Source organism: Chrysemys picta, chromosome 5, assembly GCF_011386835.1.
Source record: "Chrysemys picta bellii isolate R12L10 chromosome 5, ASM1138683v2, whole genome shotgun sequence".
Taxonomy (NCBI): domain Eukaryota; kingdom Metazoa; phylum Chordata; order Testudines; family Emydidae; genus Chrysemys; species Chrysemys picta.
Window position 1 is genome coordinate 23,371,060 of NC_088795.1, and position 23,642 is coordinate 23,394,701.

A 23,642-nucleotide genomic window follows, 5' to 3' on the forward strand; every position below is an offset into this window, starting at 1 on the left:
AGTACAGGTAATAGTCTACAGTTCTGGCCTTCATCTGCCATAGCCCCATCTCAGGTAATTAAAGGAAGCCATTTCCATAACAGTTGATCAAATATGTCAGTTATGTAGATAGCTTAAAAAGCAATGGAAGTTTCTAAATATTGTGTATTTGCCTTGCTGGCCAAAACCTTATGGGGTCATATATTGAGCTGGTGTAAATTGCTCAGCTGTGGTCTGTGGTATTTATTATATGTTTTAAGATAGATGTAAGAGACCATAACTTGTTTTTCAAATGGATAAATTGAAAAACGGTCAGATTTACAGTTCTAAAGACTTCAGTCCTCTGTGAACTTATAGATCTGATACAGCCTGTGCAAAGATAGCTTCCCCGTACTGCCTCATAAATGCACCTTAGAGTGAATCTGAATTTCAGATCATTCAGATTTGGATTTAGAAAAGCATCCATAATTCCATATAATTTTTGCACCAATCTGCTTTATAATTTGAGTTCCTCCATCCACAGTCCACTGAAATCAAGAGGAGTTTTTCCAATTATTTCAACAGATATTAGATCAGATCTACAGGCACACTCACTAGATATATTTGAAATTCAGATATTCCCAAACTTTAGGGAAAGTGAAATTTGGATAACAGAAAAATAGATAAAATAAACAATTAAGAAGCCTTTGTGAAGTTTTATTGCAACAAAATTGTGCCTCCACCCCCTCTTGTTCACCACTAGACTTACTCCCTGTTTGAAGGTACCAAGCCTGAAGTAATTCCATCCTTGTTTTTGTTCCCCCACTTTTGACTTGCGGACATGGTAGCCAATTAGTACCCATCGTGAGGATGTGTTTTGTGACGGGGGCATTAATCCACAGGAAAGCAAAGTAGGATAACCCACTCATTTCATACAGGTCTCTCAAAAGTCACCAGATGTTGATTCTTTTCACTCAGTAATGAGCAGGACAACAATTGTATGAATAACTCAAAGTATAAAGGTTATTAATCCCATTACTTACTCCCTTAGCCAAAGTGTTACTGCTTGCTAAAATTTCACGCTATTTTAAATACAACAATTCACAAGACACACACCATAATCATATCTCCGTATAAACAAACCACCACCACCAAGCTTTACAAAATAGCTCGTCAATGCTCTGTAAGATCCTGGTGGAATAACTTAACACAATGAGGCTCTGATCCTTTATGGTAGCATTCAGTGTCTCCAAACAAACAGTAGTAAGAAGAAACAAAACCAAACCAAAACACCCTCCTCACATCCCTGTTAATCTTCTGCCAAATGATGAGGCTTAAATCATCAGATTTGTCAAGATTCCTAAAGCTAACGCTCTTGGACTCTGACAGACTGCTAGTGGGAGCCAGTTTTAAAGATAGGAACCGTTAAACAAGAATGCTCTGCCACATGCCTCTGGATTTTAGTTTGGGGACAGAAAGCAATTGCGATCCCTCGACTAGTACTGTTATAAATTGCGGTCCATACTGCCAGGAAAGAGTTTATGTTGGAATTTCCAAATTATCATCAACTTGAATTGCTACTAGAAGCAAACAGGAAGGCATGGCAGAATTTGACGCATATATGGTGTGCTTACATCACTTCATAGGAAAACGTTTATGGTAATAATATGGTAGATTTATAGTATAACTATAACATTAAAGTAATAGGAAATTACATTTTTTCATTAAACTATAGTACTAAGTGTAAGTAACCATTTCCCTAGAATACACATTTGAATTCAATAATAGTAAATATTATTTACTATGTACTGTAAAAATAATCTCTATCGTTCTTATAGTATTAGTTATGTAAGTGCTGCAGGGTAGGGATGCTCTTTCCTTTGTGTTTGAATATTGGTTAACAAATGTTATTTTGAAAATTGAGTTAAGAACTGAATGATCTACACAGGAATTTCAAAAATAATCCATACTACAGCTGTGCAAGTTTGCCTGCATTTGTAGAAATCCAGAATATACTCAAATTTCTGGTTCATTAACCAGCCCACATGGCACTGGATTCAACATCCATTTTTATATGCTTAGTATAGATTACCTGTGCACTAAATTAACAGAGAAACCCCACCAGTTAGATCAGCTAATAGGACTTATCTATTGGTTGCTGAAGTAAGTAAAAAGACTCCCACTGACTTCAATGGGCTTTGTAACAGATGCACAGAGAATGACTGTATTGGGGAACACCTGTATTGTTCCTATAGACATGGCTGGTTTATTGTACTACATTTAAAAAACAAACAAACACACACACACACACACACACACACACACACACACACACACACACACACACACACTATAGCCCAAAGATCATAGCAACAGCTAGTAGAGTTGCCTCTCTACCTTTCCCAAAAATACTTGCAACAATCTCACTTGTTTATTTAATAATGTAAAAAAAGCAACAACTATAGAACTTTCAGTTAAGCCTTACAGGGCCTTATCTTTTACAAAAAAATAGATACCGAAGAAAGGACTCGTACTGAGTCATCTCATGACATTTTGCGATGACATTTCGTAGGGTGAATGGCTTTTGTATGAAATACAGATGTTCTGACACTATCATATCTTGTGAATAAGCCCTTGAGATTCCTGCTTCTATGTGCTGCTATTCAGAGCAAATATGACATAACAAACAAACAACATTGAACAAGCTTTCCAGTCACCTATTATTTGCCTGGTGGTCAAAAGAACAGCTCTGATCTTGCTAATGAAGTAGTCCAGGAAAAGTTCAGTGTCTTTCTGGGCAGAGATACATTCAGGAACTTCATTCTTTGGGGGTTAAAACATCCTAGTGTTAGTTGGACACTTCCAATTCTTAGTGCAATACAGTTACCTCTTTAGAACTACTCTATGCCATTAGGAGACATCCTTGGCCCAAATCAAGTCAATGGGATTTTGGTTATTGATTTAAATGGGGCCAATATTCCACCCCATGTCCTTTATAATAATAATCCTAAATAACTGATAGGGTAGTGGGATGTCCCAAAGGTTTTTTTGTTTGTTTGGATGATCATGTGCCTGTAACAGATTTACTCTATTCTGCACATCAGTCACTAGCCTGAAGAGATTCCGCCTTCACCTTGAATCAGCCATAAACCTAATAAAAATACATTCTTTGAAAACTTAAGACACAGAACCATTAGTTTGAATGACCAGGTCCTTCCAGGGAGCCTGAGGAAAAATATTTAGTCTTTGGCTTTATGACGACAGGTTTTCAGGGGATTGTAATTCTACAGAATTAATGCCGTACTTAGCAGAAGGAAGCCTGCCCTTTCTGTTTATCATAACATGCATTGTCTGATCGCTCCTCTGCCTTCAGGAAGGGCTGCTGGATCTGGATGAGTAGATCTTTCCCTTCGTTTTTTAATTCTGTTTTCCACTTTCTTTTAGGAAGGCTCTGGAGAAGGAAACAAGAACAGGCCTTTTTCTAGATTTGACTAATGCCTATCCTCTAGGTGTGAGCAGGCTCATGAAATTATTGTAGTACAGCGGTGCTCTCCATTAAAAGGTGGACTATTTCAAGTGCTCCAAAATCCACACGTTGACTCAGATTACCTCAAAATTTGCTACACCCCATAGGAGTGCTGGGAGTGTTATTATGCCAAATGTAGGGTACCTTAAGTAAAGGATACAGGCTTCCCTCCCTCCCCCTGCCCCCAAAAGGCAAAAAACACCCAACAGCATTTTGCAAAGTCATTTTGCTCTTCAAGTTTTATTTATTTCTGGAGAGGCAGGAGGGGGAAGAGGAGAACACACACCTAGAGCTCATCCTATGGCTCTAATCCTTCTCAGCCTGACCTTGACTTCAGGATTTAGCTCAGTTAGTGCATAGCACACCCTACCCCTTTTAGGATGCAATACTTAAAGTTAAGGTTAACATTTGTAACTCCAGGTCAGGGCATGTGCAGCAAAGACTAAGGCTCTGTTGAAGCAGGGGGGTTTCCGGGCATTTATCACAGTAAGTGGATAGCTCAAGGTGACATGCTACATTCATTTAACCTGAACTTAATAATTTGTGATTGACTGAAGCATCTTCCAGTAAGGCATCCATGCCCAGATTTCTGAAGATATTTAGACATTGTTCTTCTCAGCATTGCAAGAACTAAATGACTTAGGAGCATAACGTTGTTTTCAACCGTGATTTAGGCACTTAGGAGTCCCTTTGAGATACTACAGTGATAAGCACAGTATCAAAACCCATACAGAAAAGAGTAGGCATTGTACCATGAAGATCTGCAGGGCTGCTTTAGTGAACTGTATACAGTTTTGATTTTTCTCTGCCTTTCACAAGAAAGTCCCACTGTATCAATCAAGTAAATTGAAGAGCTTCATCAAATTAAGGAAGCCAAACTAGCTGAAGAGATATTAAGAGCATGTGCACACAAAATCTGGGACAGAAGGGTGGGGGGGGGGTCATATGGGTAAGATTTTGCACTATGAATCATCAAATACAGGTTCAGTTACGCATTCGAGGTGGAAGCCTTACCCGTGAAAGCAAAATACAGATTCCCAAACAGGAAGTAAGACTCAATGGGGGAGAGACATGAGGGGGTAGGGGAAGGGGTCTGGAGAGATGGAAGGTGGTCTGCTGAATCTGAAGGAGGGTCTGGAATAAGCTAGCCTATCTAAATTTGCAAAGAAGGTTAAAAGTTAGGCAAGAGAAGATACATATTGGCACATATTGTTTTAATCCTGTTTCTCTCTGCTTGTTAAGTTTCTGTGAGCAACTAAATCATATTTGTCTTTGATAAAGCAGTCATGAGTCACTTAATTTCATACTCGTCAAGTTCCCAGAGAGGATTCCACAGACGGACCCAAACCCACTTGGGCCAGCTGGAATAAATAGGATTGTGAAACAGGGGGTGCTGTAGAGTAGTGATCCAGTATAAAGTGGGGTAAACCGCAGGATACTACTCTGGGAGAAGTGTAGGGCGAGGCATGACACTTAGGAGTGCCCATGGGGAGGTGAGAGAGAGAGAGAGATCACAGGAATCCTAACACCTGCCTCACAGGGGTGTTTTGAGGATAAATTCTTTGTATATACACCTCTGACCCAATATAACACGAATTCGGATATAATGCGGTAAAGCAGTGCTCGGGAGGTGCAGGGGGGGGGCAGGGCTGCGCACTCCAGCGGATCAAAGCAAGTTCGATATAACGCGGTTTCACCTATAACGTGGTAAGATTTTTTGGCTCCCGAGGACAGCGTTATATTGGGGTAGAGGTGTACTTGTTTGTATCTGCTCAGATACTATGGCATAAGGAGGTTTAGATATATAGATTAGAGTCACAGAACTCTTCAGACTTATTATAAGACAGGGGCCCTACCACAATCAGTTGACAACCTAACTCAGGCTATGACTACATACGAGTTTACCCTTGCGGTGCAGGAAGCTCAGTGGGCCAGACCACCACTGTGACTATTGATGAACATGCTTCTTGGAGGAGAAAGAATTGTTCAATTTAAAATGATCTCATTCAAGAACGTGCAACCAAATGCTTAAAACATAGACTGGATACTTTTAATTAACAAAGTGTAAATGTGTTCTGTGTCATCAGGAATGGACTGTACTCTTAGTAGAATACTGATTTGTGATTATCTCTATTAAATACATTAGAACAAGGGCTCATTCTTTAACTAGGTCCACAAAGCAATCAGTCACAAAGCTATTTGTGCTATGTTATCCAGCACTCGTGATTATTCCTGTATTGACTGTTCAAAATAATTATGTTATAAAATATCAGCTTGGTTATTGGCCAGATGGAAAGTAAATCTTCGGCTATAGATCTACATAAAAATGCCACTGGCTACCAAAGAATCACATGCTTTAGCACTTGCAAAGATTGTTAAATATAGCCAGTATCCAGGCTACAGCTCCCACAGAAACAGATTTGCAGAAAAAGAGCTAGAGGATAAATGGGAGAACTATTAGCAGAGTCCTACCCTCCCTTTCAGTAGCACTGCCAAGGATTGCTCACTTTCATTACTTGTGCTGCTGCTGTCATTTCTCACTCTCAGAATTAGCATCAAGAGTACTAATTACAGAAGGCAGAACACAGTAGTCTGGGATAATAAATGCTGAAGGAAATTCTCAGCTCCGTCAAAGTAGGACAAAGAGGACACAGGGATTTGTGTCTTATATTTAATGTCCAATTAGTAAAATAGGTTTAAGATTAAGGCTGCATCTCAAATGCAGTTCAACATTATTAACAACATTCATACTGTGATAGCAACTACAAACCAGTCAGACTGGGACCCCATTGTACCAGGTGCTGTACAAACATATAAATGACAGACCCAGCCTTCTTTTCTTAAAGGCTCTGTCACTATACTCCAGCTGTACTTGAAAAATAAAAAAGTGCGTTTATAAATGAGGGTGGTGTCCTGTGCATGGTTAAAACCAATATTTTCCATTCGAAGTTTAGTGTTAACCTCGAAGATATTCCTGCCTGCAAATAGCCTTCCATTCTTAAAAACTTACACTAGTCATCATTTCCTGACTTGTACCTTGTTTAGATAAAGTTTGAACCTCATGGTAGCCCCAGTGACTTCTCATCATGATTGGTTGTTGCATCACCACCCTATTTCGGACATGCTTAATAACTTTCATGCAGTATTTTTCCAGTTCAGAGACTCCGCAATCAGCATGGATGGAAAGATACCTCACAGAAAGTGCCATGTGTAATTTCTTTCAATGGACCCCAAGTATCCTGTAGGTTTGCCATTAGAACATGGAAGGAGGGAAAAGGATCACAGGCAGAAAAAGGTGCCAGCTTGTCTCATCTCAGGAAAAAATATCAAGTTTACAAGAGCTAGTTCTCCCCCCACATACACGTCTACCAGAAATCTAGGAAAAATAATCTCTCTCTGGTGGGTGGTTTCATCAGTGATGAGAAATATTTGTTTACATGTCTGCCATGATCACACATTTGTGGCCACTCCAATTAACAGCCCTGAGCATCCTCAACTCCCAATTGCTAGTGGACCACAATGGCCATTTAGTAGGACTGAGTAAGGAGGGCAAATGATCATGTCCTGAAAATACCACCAATGATGCCTTGGAAGTTGATCTTAACAGTGAAATTTTTCATTGAACAACACCCCTCCCTCTCCCCCTGCTCCTCCACACCCCTTCCTTGGGTTGGTTTTCAAAATGCATGTACCCCCCAAAAATTGAAACATTAGCTAGCTAGTTATTAAAGTTGTATTCGGTACACTAAAAATATTCTTTAACAGCTTGACATTTGTATGGATGTAACTTGATGTAATGGAAGGGAACGGGAAGGGAAATGGCATAGCAGGGATTATTCTGGGAACTTCACCTCCAATTTTCCTGTGATTAACATCATAACCTTAATGTTGCAACATCAGTCTTAACACCAATTTGCATTTATATAGCACATACCGCAAAGGACTCTGCATTACAATTATAATTTTGCTTTAGTCTAGTTGGATAATAGGATCAGGATTATGGGATTTCTTTCTTTACAGAGGACTACAGATTTTCTCCCATAGAAGAGAAATACAAGAAAGGACAGCTATAATTTCTAGGATAATCTCAGTATTGAGAGATCATGAGTAGTGATTTGGTTTAATTTCACAATCTAATGTAAAAGCTCAGCAGCATACAGAAAATCATTAAGTATCCCAAAGACTTAGTGCTTGTAACTCTGTTGTTTAGTTCCACCTCTGTTCTCTTCATGGGAGCAGAGAGGTGGGAGGGATTATGATTGCACTGGCCAGAGTAATACATTGCCTGTCATCAAAAGCCAATATTACATGCTGACAGTATTTGGAAAGGGCTATAGCTTGTAAAACCGCTCACTCACATTACTGCTGGAACAATATTGCTTTCTCTTGGAATGAGTCAGGAAGCAATAACAGAAAAACTGTTGCATTTTATATTACTTTATTTCTACTTAATGGCATTGGCTGTCAGATGTATTTGACTTTCTCTTGTGCCTGACCTCAAAATGTACATGAATTCCAGAACAAAGTAGTTATCCTGTTTTCAAAAGTGAATGGAAATGAAAGAAGGTGCCAGTGATAAATAGGTGCAGTCAAAATATGCTGATTTTATTGTGAGTATCTTGTACCATTTTCACAGCATATAGCGTAAAATGAAGTAACATTTAAGTCTACTTATTGGAACAACACTGACTATTTGGCTCTTTTACATGCCAGTCTTAGGTATTCAAACACCATCTTCTTTTCAAAGTTAATGCACTATACTATAATTGGCCTAAATCTTTTGGAGTCAGTGGAGGTCAGCTGATTCATATCAGCTGAGGATCTAGTCCTAAATGACTAGATTAACTGTTTAGGGCTAGATTCTCACCTTTACTCATGCTGAGTAGTACCTTGCTCTGTGAGTAGTCTCATTGGATTTCAAGAGTATTGGGAAGGATTGACAAATTCAGTGGGTCTATAACAGAATCTGGCCCTCGATGAGGAGTTTAACATTTAATATACTGAATTTTGTTTCTGCAATGTGGGTCCAATTCTTGGTCCTGATGCTGTGCCCTCAGCTCCAACAGCACAAAGGGCGCTTTAAAACACCTGAAACAGGCAGCTGTGGATTCCCCTCAGATTAGAAGGATGTTAGTGGGAGGGGAGGGACAGTGCCAGCAGGCCACTCCCACTGGTGCAGATTAAAGAAGCTGTTCAACTGCAATAATTTGGGACTGTTTTGGGTCTCAGAAACCAGGACAAGGTAAATGGCAAACTGACCCATCAGCTGCACCAAGCTTAGGATCTGCATGGGTGTGTGCTACTGTCCCAGTTTCCATTAAATCCCTACTCCTTTGCTAAGGAAAAAAAAGAGTGGATTCAAACACCGAGTACAGTGTTTTAGTGCATTTTATGCAAAAATATTTATACTATCAAGTATCTGGGTTGTGAAGGCAGAGCAAATCTTAGAACCCATAGAAGAAGCAGTTCCATTTTCAGAACTCCAGCAAAAGCAACCATGTTTGAACCGTTTTAGTCAACCATCAGCACTCTCTCTTGCTCCATCTTCTCCTGGTGCCTTGAAGCCACTGTTCAAGTAACTCCTCAGTATATGTTCTTTAGTTTCATGCCCAAGCACAGTAAAGATCATTTGTGTTAAAGCTGTCATTCAGTCACCACTCTCTTCACGTGGCTGGGGGCAACCCAAAATCAATTGCATCAAGGAGTCAATGTGTTTGACTAAGCAAAAACACCTATCCATTCTCACTTATATGATGGAAAGGAACACTCTCGCTGTGACATGATAAAGGCTATTCAAGTACTGCTTTCCAAAGCACCTTTAGCTATAATCAGCTGGATTTAGCTACAGAACTGTAGCAGTTGACCCATGCTAGCCCCATTTCAGCTGTCTCATTTCTACAGAGTTATTGGTTTTATTTCTTTACTACTTTTGGCCCAATCATACATTTATGAAGTAATATTTTAAAGTTACTTTCTTTCATAATTAAAGTTCCTAAGCATATTTAGTATGATCTGATATCAGATTTAAGTGTTTTGCAATGGATCTACTGTAAAACTGTTTTCTGGACAGAGGATTTAATGGTGATGGATTAGTAAATTGATGTAAAAAAGCATAAATTAAATTGAAACAAAGTAAGCAGAAATAAAAGGAAAATATCAGAGATATCACAAACATATCACAACCTTAGTAGACTGAAACAAAATATTTTGTTTGTTTTTCAAAGATCGTTTAGACCTCTAACCTTGATCATTGGAAGAAAAATAATCCTCCTACAATCAAACCATTTTATTTTCACAATGTCTTCTCACGTGCATGCTATGATGTTACCGGCTTGCTCAGAAGAATGCTAAGATATCAGCTGGTACCAATTTAATAAAAGGGAATTGCTATTAAGGGCACCTCGCAGAAAACACAACATAATAAGCCAACAGTCATAAAATATTTATTCTACAATGAATTCACTTTACCTTGAAAGGCACTGGCTCTTCAGTAAGTGGGCTAACGGGAAGTGAAGCGGTACTACTGGCAGGACTCATATCTGCACTCTGTAAGAAAAAAAAACACATTAGTATTAACACTTTTCAGTTTGGGACATGAACAGACTGTGTTTTGCAGTTTAGCTACTTGATGCTGCTTCAATTTTTCATCTAGAGAAGTAAAAGAAGAAACACCTCATATGTTAAATCTAACCATTACTAGCAAGCTATACTATATTCTCTAAAATGAGATAAGAATTTAAATACTTCACTTATGGATAAATTAACCCCCCGTGCACACATTTTGACTTAACGCCCAATACAATGAATAAGCTATTAAGATATGCACACAGATATATATGCATTTAGAGAAGAATATCAGGGAACTATTTGGATCAAATGCCCTGGCTGCATATAGAACAAACCAAGGTGGATAATCTGGTTTGAATTATTTTTTTCTTAATTGCCAAGTCATCAAAATTAAAGAAAAACTATATGAAGAATGTCAAGAAGGTTGGTATAAAGCACAGGAGTAACTAATACTATTCTGTAGCTGGTATGAACCTGTGTAGCTCCATTGATCTAGCTTATACTTTCTAGGTGAACAATACTATACAGACATACCATAATCAATCTAAACTGACACAATGTCACTAATAGCAATAAAAACTCCTTGAGCAAAACCAAAAGACTTTCTGCTCACTCCCCCTCTAGAAGCTTAAGTAAATAAATACAATCGACTTTGCAAGATACCCTGAAAGTCACCAGAAACTAGCTCTTTCAGACCAGGCAAATTCAAATTGAGGGCCTTCTAATGAGTTTCCCCTGGCCCAAAACATACAAATATGAGGACTGCCAACCTGTGCGCTCCAAAATTACCTTAACTGCTGAAGGCACTATGTCTTCAATATAAATAAAGCCCATACCATCAAGAACTTTACAACTCAACCCACCATTCTAATTTGCAGCTGGAAATGAACTGAAAGCCAGTGGAGCCTTTATAGAGCAGGCATAGTGTGGGCTGCAGGAGAAACTTGAAAAAGCAGACTGATAGCTGCATTCTGCATGAGCTGCAGTTTCTGGGTAGTCTTCGAGTATAGTCTAATGTAGGGTCAAAAATAAATATTTCCGAATGCCGGAACTGCCTTGTCATGAACTTTTCCAATCATCTCAATAATTTTACACAGTTAGGAACTTTGGCCAATATCTCTACTAATGTAAATTAAGTTTAATGGTGATATGGCAGTTCACAGCAACAGAGAATCAAGTAAGATAGTAAGTAACAAATGGTAGTTTCTTGAGCAATTACGGGGGATGAGGGGAGAGGAGGACATTGTTTTGAACGAGACCATCAACTTGCCTTCCTGAAGGGAAGCATATACAACCTAAAATGCCCAAACACCCCTTTCTTCCTTTGTGGCTGATAAATGTATATTTGTCAGAATCACTTACTGCAGCTTGAAGCTCTCAGTGCATATCAAGAACTTCTGTGAGAAATTATACCAGAGAGGACTTCATATTTGACATCTCCTGACCCACTTCTGTTTTCACAGAAACAGCCAACTGGCCTGAAACTAAATCAATTTATCTGTGAATTACCTAGACAACACTACACAATTGGGTTCCCTTTCTAGCTCTTATCACAAACTTCTGACGTTATTTGAGCAAGACTGTTTTGTTTGTGAATTATGATAAGCATTGTTTACGGTTAGTCAAGGTTGCTTTCACCAAGAAAGAATTAGGAAACACAAAGTTAAGGATTAAAAAGATTGTGAAGTTGAGCTCTCAATGTAGAAAATGCCTAAATGAAGGTGCCTATGCAACTTAATTTGGCCCGCTTATGTGTATGCCATTAGTTACATGACATCATTTCCCCTCCCTCCCCCAACAGGAACCCTCATTCATTCAGTGCATGGGACAGATGTGCTCTGGTGATGAATTGGACTTGAGTACCGAAGGAGTCTGTCTGTAGGACTCCTGACTTATCTGTTGAAGAAGTTGGAAGGTGTGCAGTGAACGAGTGAATTGCAGGAAGAGTTAACGCCAATTTCCCACATGATGCTGAGCAAGTCACTTACACCAAACATGTCACAGATAGTCTCATGTCAGCATTGTTTACGGTTAGTCAAGGTTGCTTTCACCAAGAAAGAATTAGGAAACACAAAGTTAAGGATTAAAAAGATTGTGAAGTTGAGCTCTCAATGTAGAAAATGCCTAAATGAAGGTGCCTATGCAACTTAATTTGGCCCGCTTATGTGTATGCCATTAGTTACATGACATCATTTCCCCTCCCTCCCCCAACAGGAACCCTCATTCATTCAGTGCATGGGACAGATGTGCTCTGGTGATGAATTGGACTTGAGTACCGAAGGAGTCTGTCTGTAGGACTCCTGACTTATCTGTTGAAGAAGTTGGAAGGTGTGCAGTGAACGAGTGAATTGCAGGAAGAGTTAACGCCAATTTCCCACATGATGCTGAGCAAGTCACTTACACCAAACATGTCACAGATAGTCTCTTCTACACATAACTGAAGTCTGTATCATAATGTATACAGGTAATGCAGCTGAATTTAGGTTGTATGAGCAACATTCATTCTGCCATTTCCTAACTTCAGAGCACTTGACATTGCAAGCTTTGAGTCATCTTCATGTGTCTATTTTTGTTAATGTTTTAACTGATTGATGAGAGCAACCTCTACTAATGTTTAATAAAGTTGTTTGTGAATTTCTTAATTTTAATACAAAAAATTGTTTGTGTGTGCAATTTTAATAATAAAGCACTTACACATTTGTTCGTCTTCAATGTATTTTGGATTATCATGGTCTTGGGATTTCATCGCAGTGTCATGTTGACTAATATATTGCAAGTAATTTAACTCACACAAAGCTTTAAATACAACTTCAGTTTTCCTACATCTCCTAAGTTATTAATAATTATTACTACTAGTACAGTAAAAGAAAACTGAGCAGGGACTCATTGTGTCACTTCTTGGGGGTACGCAGGGTTGTGAGGCACCTGACCACCACCCGCCTTAAGTATAAGTAAGTCTTGTCTGTGTCCGCTAGGTGTGACCTCCCTGACTACACCAGCTTCAGGCAACACAAGCTTCTTAGCATATGCAGGCTCTGTTATCCATCATCTGCAGGACACTAGAGGCATACTCCAACCCCCAAAGCCCTTTTGAATATCCCCATGGAGTGTTCAGTCCCTGGTACGCTGGACACAGAGAATTCATCTATCCATTTCCCCCTAAGGAACAGTACCCCCCCCCCCGCTTACTAGTTCCATCTTAGATGATCTCTCTGTTTAACCCACAGCACTTGCATATGTTTATAGTGAAAGCAAGTTAAAGTTTATTTAGCCAACTATAGAGATTTGAAAAGTAGCAAGTTCAATTATGGAAAATAAATGATTACATGTAAAACCAAATCTTAATACACATTCTAGAGCTTAGACTCAATTAACAAGACACTATCCTACCTAATTAAGTTTAGATCACCAAAGTATTTGTAGTGTTTTCCAATCTGCCTTGCTGTGACCCTGCTTTCATAAAACAAGACACGCTAGCAGTTTGTCTCCTCGGTGAAAGATTCAGGATCTACCTCAGTAACCCCAGATATACCCCCCCATTGTCTTTACTCAAGTAGACACCACCATCCCTGGTATTTTGGTTTTGTTCCTGCAGTTTTTCCTCTCTCTTTCCTGTGATTCTGCAATCTTTTCATTAGCACCAGGCTCAGTAATGCAAATAGATCTCCATTGTGAAGTGTACAATACACAATATACACATGACTATACAGAGAAAGCTAAGTATCTTTCCCTTTGTACCTGACAGGAGCATGTTTACTACCTTCTGGTGACCTGCTTTAAACTCACACACCTTAGAGAAAATAGTTTTCAGTGCAGATACATAATTCTTTAAACATTAGCCGTACATACATTTTGCAATGACTGGTGGACCAGTGGGCTATTGGCTCCTGGTAGAGACCTCACATGTCACCCTGAATTCATAAAATAGAACACCAAATAATTAAGGGTTAATTTGAATAAGCTGGGCTTCTGGAGACAGGGTCCTATGTTAGTAGCAGGCTTGCAGTTTTTGCTCATCAGAATGGGAGGGAAGGAAAGAGTCAACACATCGAGACTGAAGGAAGTAAGTGGATGAAAACCTTGAATTTGGGTACCTTTGATATAGAAGTGCATTGCAACTAAGATGGTTAGGAATGCTTGTTGATAAGTGATGACACAGTAGGGGTTACTGTGATTTGAGTGTTTTGTAAAAGTTAGTTTTAAAAAAAAGACTTGAAGTTTGAGCTATGTCTCAGGGATGTAGCCTTTGCCATCCCCATGGAAATCCACCCAAATTTAACCAAGTGATAAGTCTTTGAAAAGTCACATTTGCATATGCTCGGTATAGACTTAGAATGTAGCAGCTAAAATTTCCTAAGATTCCATTTTCACTTAGCATGTTCAAGCCCTTCACATATCCTAGTGTTGAACAGACTGGATATGGACAATCTCACGGTATAAATGAGCACTCTCACTCCAGCACAGGCCTAACGAGGTGAAGCCAAACTTTCCCTCTAACGGCTACTTCCAGGTGCTCAGTGCTGACATGAGCCTGGGCCCCAGACCATAGAACAGGGAGCCCATCTCTCCATGATCCTCCTGCCTACACCCACACATTGTGGATAGAGGAAGCTAGCTGATTTGAAGGCAGAGGAAAAAGACAGGACATGATCACATAATTAAAGATGGTTTCATAATGCATATGAACAGGAAAGTCAAATTAATGTTCACAGGCAACCTTAATTTTGGCATTTCCTAATTGTTGTGTTTGACGTTGCTTATAACATAGGGTGTTGTTTTTTTGGTCTATATACAAATAAAAATTCTACCAAAATACTTTGTCAAGAGCTCTTCCTCTTAACAAAGGATACATGCCATATATTGCTTTTGTACGTGTTGTCATGTATCTTAAGATACACAACTCCTGGCAGCACATTGCATTTGCTGCATAAGTATGCAGCAGTTTCCAAAGCCTGTATAAACTCCAGTAAGGTCTCTTTTGATTGTGTGTGTCATGTAGCGTTGAAATTCAAAAGTATACGTTGCCTCAAACTACTCTCTAATCAGATCAAAGTGATATCCCTATTAGGTTTGTTGTCATCCTCCCAGTCCTCCATGTTTTTCCTACACAATTCTGCTATTTACAATAGTTCAAACTATTTCCTCCAACATTCTGACAGTCAAAATATTTCAGCTTGGAGTAATGCAGAGCCTTGGTATGTGGCAAAATAAATCAGAGAGGGAAAAAAAGTCTTGATAAGGCACATTCAATTCTGATAATATATGTTCAATGGTTTAAAAGTAATTTACCAGACCAGCAATATATAGGCGCATATTGTAAAGGCTGCATTTCTTTAAAACATTAGTCATTTTCCAACCTTGGTTAGACTGTGTCAACACCTGTTCTATAAATGAAAACAGATTTACCTGACTTCATAAACTGGGATTGCTCTAGATACACAATCCTGCCTTTAATCTGATCTTCTGTAAGAAGAGAGTAATGTACCAGACTTGGTTAATTGTACCATAAAATACATGCAATGTCTTCTGTATCATCCACCAAAAGAAGGCAATTTAATTTGTTACAACTGCTTCTCCATAAGAGTAAAAAGTGCTATGATAGTGGGCAGACACTGACTTCTCTTGAGATCAGTATCAAAATATATTGATCCAAGAAGTTAATACTGACAGAGAAAATCTTCAGTTGATATTAGAGCCAGAGAACAAATAAATCTTGATAATAACCGAAGAAAGGAGAAGACAGTCTGTGTACTTTATATTTTTTACAAAGGGGGAGTGAAGGAGTGTTGAACTTATTTTCAGGGTGATAGTTTTAGTTGTATTATAATATAGGTTATACTATTCAATACCATTTTATAGTCTAGATGTTGAATCTAATCAGCATCTGATAGGAAAAAGTTGCAGAACAATAAAAAAAGCCTTTTGAAAATCTGAGGATTAACTTCTGACAGAAGTAATTTCAAATCAACTGTGGCCAATATAAAAATTTCAAAAGAGAAGATGGCATAATTTCAGTCTGGTTGTAATAAACACATGAACAAGCTGTTCAGAATCTTTCTAGCACTAACCCAGCCTTATGATTGCTCTTTAAGATAGATATTTTTAATCACAACTCACGGTTGGTCATGTAGCCTATGTATCATACTAGCATTTCTAGGAGGGTACTAGACCACATGTTAACTTTTCCCAGGCTGATCCCTGCTCTATTGTGCTGATTAGGAATTGATCTCCCTGATGCTTTCACAGGTCTCTCCACCCACCCATCAATAGCCAACAGGTCCATCTGACCCACCACCTCAGTTCCTCCAGCAAACAGGATTATCTAGCCTTTTCCCCAGGTTCCTCCTGATTGGGATGGGGAAGAGAACTGACCCCAGCCTGTTCCTCTGAAACTCTGTTCTGGAGTGAGAGGAGATCCCATGGCTGCTCCTGTGTGTCACTTTGAAGAAGCCAGAGAGGTTAGCTGTTCTTCCAGCCTTTCACCAGGTCAGTTACTGAAACCTCCTACCCCAAGTCAGTCCCTACTTGAGGAAGGAGTGGCTCTGAGTCTCCACAGAACTCACAAAGTCCGCTGTAACAGGGAAGTGTCTTGGGGGATGTGACCAAGTGGTAGGAGCCTAGAACTGACCCAGCACCCTGGTCACTAAAGTACTAGCTATTACACACTTGGAGTGGACTTAAATTGAGAGATGGGTGCTCAATGGCTTAATTAGGCAGAGGGCTGGATAAGCTAATAAGAGCAATCTACCCATCAGCTGAGAACACAGTTGAAGGAGAGGAAGGAAGTGCAAGGGAGAGGCTGGCAGGGCTGAGGGGTTTCTTTCCCTCTCCAGAGAAGGGACTCAGGGGGAAGTTTATGTCCACTTGTATATAGCTGCACAAAGCTGTACTGATGAACGGGTAGAGGGGACCTAATAAACACCACACTGATGCTTATAAACCTGAAAAGCATCCAGACTATTTGTGGTGGTCTAAAGGGCAGAGAAGGCAGATGGTTGTTGGGGCTCTGTTGGATACTCCGGAAGGGGGTGTGGAATTTTAGGTGGGCATCAGGAGTGCAGAGATATGGAGAAGGAAACAGAACTTATCAGGTGAAAGAGGGAAGCATTGGACGGACGGTAGGAAATTCCACAGAGATCAGGAGGGGTAAGAAGTGAAGCACGGCTCTGCTATTTGAGGATTGGGAGCACAACAATAATTCCACTTTTTCTCATTTGAGCATGGTCATATCCCAAATTGCCTAGATTTAAAAAAAAAAAGTTGCTATGGTCAGCATGTACTCTAACACCACATAAAATTTCTGGAATGCCAGTGTTATCTTTATAGTGTCAACTTCAAATTCCTCTTGAAGGTTGAATAACATTTTAATTCTCTTATTCTCAGATAAACTTAGAATGAGTGTTGCATAAAGGGAATAAATCCTCACAGGCAATGTCAGATAAGTTTAAATGAAGAATAAAAAGTCACTTCATTCTCCCTCACCGCCATCTGTCTGATTAATTCTCCCCAAAACCTCCTTTACTAGGCAAAGACAAAGAATTTAGTGTCTCCTTTAAATGTGTACATGTTTGTTTATTACCACTATCACAGTTCCTGGGCAACTACATCTGTATTCCCTCTCCACAGTCCCTCGAGTGCATCCAATCAGGCTGCTGACCCATCTGCCACTCTTGGGTGGAGACCTACAGCTCTCTCCCTCCTGACCAGGGTTTTTTCTGGCTGCACAGTTCTCTGCCTACATTGTGATATTTCTAGTAAACCAAACTGCCTCAACGGGCCAGTATCTGCACTTTGCTTTCTCTTCAAAGACTATAAATAGCATAATGGCCTACAGTTATAAGTTACCACACAGCTCTTTATAAGCAAGCACATCTATTCTTAAGATGAAAGCATTACAGAGAAAACAAAAACCAAAACCAACCAAACAAACCTTACGTGGCATACTATAGATGTCATCTATCAGTCTTATGGAGCCTTAATAGGACAAGTCCTTCCAATCCTTTCCCATGAAGAATTGCTCCCTACCTCTGCCACGGACAAGGTGTCCTATAAGTTTGCTGGATCAGAAAGAATGTCCTGAGTCAGTTTAAACTCAGGCTATTTATCCCAAAAGCCTTTCTTTGTCTGTTGGTATTTGAAGAATCCAGACTGCACTAGTATGTGTCAGCCTGTCAGAAGATGGTACCTTTCTGTGGTGGTTATCACCTGGCTGATTTGCCTTGATCACCACCCACTGCTTCTAGTTCCTGGAAGAGATGTGGTAACTCTCCCCTATGCAGCAGAACATGGTCATGCATAAACCATTTGTTTAAAACAATGGACTTCAACTTAATATGAAAAGTTTGCCAGGGATATGCAGGAAACTGCCATGTGTCGCAACCACATCCGAGTTTAACCCAAAGGGCTCATTCATTTTATAATCCCATCTATTTCATTTGTTTCTAATTATTAAGTATATTTTAAACAATTGGTCAGTCATATACTATTAGAACCTGATCCTGGGAACACTCGAGTAATCCCACTTTACAATAATTTAGATAATACAAAAAAGAGGACAGAGGCTCGGAACTTGAAGGAGTAGGTGGCTGAATCCCATTGAAATTCAAAGCCTAGGCGCCTCTGAAAATCCTATCCACAATACTTAGCATTTCCATTGATTATTTTTAACATTATTTGGGGAGCCAAACCACCAAAATGTAAGATAAAAGAAAGGGTCAAGCAAACCTACTGCTGTCAGTAATTTTTTTGCCCACCTATCGTCATAGCAGTGTCTATTAGGGAAATGGTCCAAAGTCCCATTGAAGACAACAGAGACTTTAATTGCTTTGGATTAGGCCTTTCATGAAGGGGGGGTGCTATTTTGTGCAGAAAGAAATACAATGGTACACTAATGGTATAAAACAGAAGAGCCACAGAAAGTCCAGGAAGACAGAGGAGGCCCTCTGCCATAGAGGCATTTGTAGAAAAGAGGGGTTTTGTTTGTTTTGCCACACAGGTATCAGTCAGGGAAGTTCCCAGTGATTTAATTATCTGAGAACTCCTAGTCAATTGCCCCAAATCTATCCCTCCCTGTTTGGGGCACAGGCCAAGCTCTGGTGGTAACTAACAGCTATACTGAGCTGCGAAACTTCAACAGTGCACATGTTCTAGAAAACAGCTCATTTAAAACAAATTGTTATAACCACTTCTCAGTTACCTAGCATTTCTGTTAATTATCTTTTAGATAAGAGAAGAGTTCCCTGGCCCTTGGGCTCAGCAACAGGTACAAACACCATTTACTGCCTTGTCAGGTTGGAATTTTAGTTTCACAGGAGGGAGGAAAGGGGATGAACAGCATTTCCTTCACTTGTTACACTTTGTCATGGCTTGGATTTTCATTTCTTATCTTTCTTTTGTTTTAACCATACTGGAAACCTGAAAAAGCATCCTGAGAATTTGCCTGTGTAGATCTCTCATGGCAGCTGGAATCTAATTGAAGACTCCAGTTGTGCATTCATTAATTTGTAAGGGAAAATTTCAACTTCCTTTCAAGAAGCAGACAGACAGTCAGCTAGTTGATTAAAATAATATCTGATGATTTTCAAAGCCTGCAAACATTTTGTTGTCCAAGTGACAATTTTCTCATGCTTAATAAAATAATAATGATGATTGTAATACCATCCACCTTTGATCATCAGTAGCTTAAAGTGCTTTTAAAAAAAGGTCAGTATCATTATCTCCATTTTACCGGCAGGGAAACTGAGGCACAGGTGATGTTACTTATCCAATGTCATTCAGCAGGTCAGTGGCAGAGCCACCAATAGAGCCTTAGCTCCCGAGTCCCAGGCCAATACTCCATCCAATAGAACACCATTTAGAGGAAACAGTGTGGCCTATCTCAAGATAATCTTATGGCTAAAGATAATCTTTGATCCTTCATGGACCAGAATACCCTGCCCTGACTTTGATGGTATACGCTCCCTAATGATTCTGTTTTCTGTTTGGTTACAAATTTGAGTGCTGTTTTCATGCAAGATTCAATTATGTTTTTCGGACTCTGGTTTTAGGGACATCTTAGCTGTCCAAAGCATGCATTAGCAAACACCGTCTCATGACAACATACAATTAAACATTGAAAGCAACTATATTCAGTGATGCCCCATGCTACAAGAACTGCCTCTCATTGACACAGAGCGTCTACACATACTCAAAGAGCAGCACTGTATCTGCCAACAAGCAGCTTTCAGATCTCCAAATCTTGCATGAGCACCTATTCAATGTCCTGCCGCTCCATATAAAGTCCTCAGGACAAAAAGGGGGCAGGGGGAGGAAATTAGGTAATGGAACTGAAAGACAGATTTTAAACTGATGAAAGTCACCCCGGCACAGACAGCTTCAACAACCTGTGGAAATCATGGTCATAATACAAGACCTCTGCTGGATCCAAAAAGGATTAGACATTTATATGAATAATAAACATATCCACACAATGATATTAGATATAATACAAATACACAAAGGATGTAAACTCTTATTCTTCTGGGTATAAGGCAATACCTAACTTGCTGGCATTAGGAAGAAACTTTTCCTATGGACAGATTGTTCTTTAAATGCATCTGCCTTTGAAGCATCTGTTGCTGGCCACTGTTGGAGACAGAATACTAGGGCTTGATCTAGGAAGCTGATCAGTTTCTAGTCTAACAACATTAAGGAAGAAATACCAGGCTTAAAGAATTTCACTGATGCTTTGAGAAAAATATATGACTACCTGTCATGGATCCACAGGCTTGGTGCTGTGCCTCCAGCTTTAGAAAAGTCTCTTGGAGACCCCTTCGACATGCCAGACCCTCCACAGGTCTCTGTTCCATCAGGGTAGGCCATGCAGCCTTACTGCCTCCTAATACTGAACCTCTGGTGTTTCAGCACTCCTACTTCACACCATTAGCTCTGTTCAGCAAGTCCAACTGGGAGAGACACTCCTGGAAGAAACTTATACACTCTTCAGGAACTAATGCTCCTCACCCAGTACACTTGCAGCAACACTCAGGCAGCCTTTTTAGAACAGTAGGGTTTATTAGTCAACTGGAACATAGCATTCGAAGTTCTTAGGTTAGCATAGAGACATAAAAGGTTAAAGCATCATCCATTCTCGTCAATCCAGAGCAATTCAACAGCCAAGCTGAAGTGAACTCCATTTTCAGGCCCTGTTTCCCCCTCTGACTTGCTTCCTTAGGGCATGGCTACACTTACAGGTGTAGAGCGCTGTGAGTTTGACAGCTTCAGGCGCACTGGCATGGCCACATTTGCAGCACTTGCAGTGGTGCATTATGGGCAGCTATTCCAGCATGCAAGTGACTGCAAGTGCTTTTCAAATGGGGAGGTGGGGGGGGGGGCTGGAGTGTGACAGAGAGTGTGTTGTGTGTATGTGGGGGGAGAGAGTATGGGTTTTTGGGGTGCTGAGGGTGTCAGGATGCTGTCTTGTAAGTTCAGACCCAGCTCTCCTCCCCCCACCTCTCTCTCTCTCACTCACTCAGAGCAAACAGTAAATGTTTGCTTTTTCTCAGAGCTGATAAGCAGCCCGCTTCTCTGAAATGGAGCTTTGAAAGGGCATTTCCGCATTCCTGCAGCCGATTTCACAACAATGACAAGAGTGGCCACTTGACGTAAGGGGATTATTGGACGTTTCCAGAGGCTAATCACAGTGCAGTAACGCAACACCTCATTCACACTGGCGCCGCGGCGCTCCAGCGGAGGGTGCAACAAACGTTATTCCACTCGCCAAGGTGGAGTACCAGCAGCGCTGTAGCCGCAGAGTCACAGCGCTCTAGGTGCCTTGCCAGTGTGGACAGGGAGTGAGCTAGGGCACCTGGGGCTGCTTTATTGCGCTGTAACTTGCAAGCGTAGCCAAGGCCCTAGTCAGTTCCTATGATGTGAGAGAGCTCAAGCTTCTTCCAGAGTCGCACATTTCCTAGTCCTTTGTTCTCAACCTGGGCTCTCTGCTTAGCCTCCCTGATGAGAGGTGGGAAATCCTTCGCTCCTCCCCAGGTCATTGATTGCTTGGTGTCAGTGTCCTGATGACTGCGCTTTCCATTGTCTTCCGGATTTTCCAGCAATATGGGTTGGCCATGGCCAGTCCTTTTTAATGGCCCATTCAGTCAGCTAGGCAACATACACACTTATGTCTCTTAAGATTAAATTTCTGCTCAAGTCTAGTTTTCTCCTACTGCTTAGTCATGCAAAGCACAGGGCAAACTGAGACATACATAGGATTCAAAAGAAAAATCCACTTCATCACAACACCCAATAGCTTTTCAGTGTCTATATAATGCCTTTCATTTAACTTTTGTAAGGAGAACAGACAGCATTCTTTGAAAGGGCATCATATTATATTTAGAACAAAAATCAATTCACACTGTCTGTTCTCATATATTTCATTTTCTTTAATTCATGCATTTGCTAACTTACCAAGATATACTACCAAAAAAGCCCACACCCCACTGCTCTTAATGCACAGCTTTGCATACATACCTAGGGCTAAGATTTTGGGCTGGATGTATTTCGTCTTCTATATCCCTTGTGGGGTGGGGGTAGCAGCTCACCAGTTCTATCCAGATATAAATCTCATTTTTAAGTCAATTTAAAATCACAACACATTCAACTTGTGTGTTGGTGGGCAGACAAATGCAGTATTTTCAACAGTTTTGATCTCTTATTAGTTAAACTGTGGAAGTAGGAATACTGCAGCATTTTTAGCTGGACACAGAAACTGCATTAGTAACATTGTTCCTTACATTGTTCGGCTGTTCTTTGTTTTTCCGTTCCTCTGTAGATATCAAGAGCAATATTGCTAGATTTTAACACTAGAAAGAGGTTTTGATTTGAGGTTATGTTTATATCTCAACAGCTCTCAGAAAAGATTTCATTTCCTTGGATTGTGATGTATTTCACTGAGGCTTTAACAAGCCATTTTACACTTCTTAAATGTTGTGACTGCAATTATCTCACTACTTCATCAGCTCTCAAAAGGGCTTTTACAATTTCAATATGGAACCACTTCTGACAGGTCATTTAAACTTCTTTAGATGCAGAGAATCCATTCTCAAGACTCCCTTGTATTCCCTAATCAGATCCCAGTGAAAGAAAGCATGTTGACATCTGTATCTCCAACTACCAAGCACAAAGAACAAAACTATTCCTTAATGTAAGAAAAACTCAGTGGAAATTAGGGTTACCACCTGGCTAGTATTTGACCAGCCTGGCCGTTTTTTTTTTTTTTTTTTAAATGGATTTGTCAGAAAAATAATTTAATCTGCTGGGATTTTTTTTTTTTGTGTGTACACATGGGTCTAAAGATTTGAATGATCACAATACACCAGGATATCTAATGTGAAAAGTTTCAGTGTCCAGCTAAAAATGCTGCAGTGTTCCTGCTTCCGCAGTTTAAGTGATAAGAGATCAAAACTATTTAAAATATCACAGTTGTCTGCCCACCAACCCACAAGTGCACCGTGCACGTGTAAGAAAGGGTTTGAGTCATGCAAGAAGTAGGAGACATGCAATATTATCAATCTTATTTATATTTGTTATCTCTCTAGACACTAAGTGGTTCTTG

At 40.0% G+C, this 23,642-nt stretch overlaps 1 protein-coding gene across 12 annotated transcripts in view; it reads right to left on the minus strand.

Annotated features, from left to right (window-relative positions):
• The window catches only part of CCSER1 (coiled-coil serine rich protein 1), a 1,147,114-nt gene that overhangs the window by 526,665 nt on the left and 596,807 nt on the right, over positions 1 to 23,642 (minus strand). For 11 of the 12 annotated variants that reach the window (XR_006175923.2, XM_065596098.1, XM_065596097.1 and 8 more), the window contains one exon: positions 9,953 to 10,030. Coding sequence is in view for 11 of the 12 variants with exons in the window: in XM_065596098.1 (XP_065452170.1) it covers positions 9,953 to 10,030 (78 nt within the window). In the remaining variant the exon portion in view is untranslated. Of the gene's footprint in view, positions 1 to 2,592; positions 2,782 to 9,952; positions 10,031 to 23,642 lie in introns of those variants that run through there. The other variant, XM_065596102.1, reaches the window with a different exon arrangement.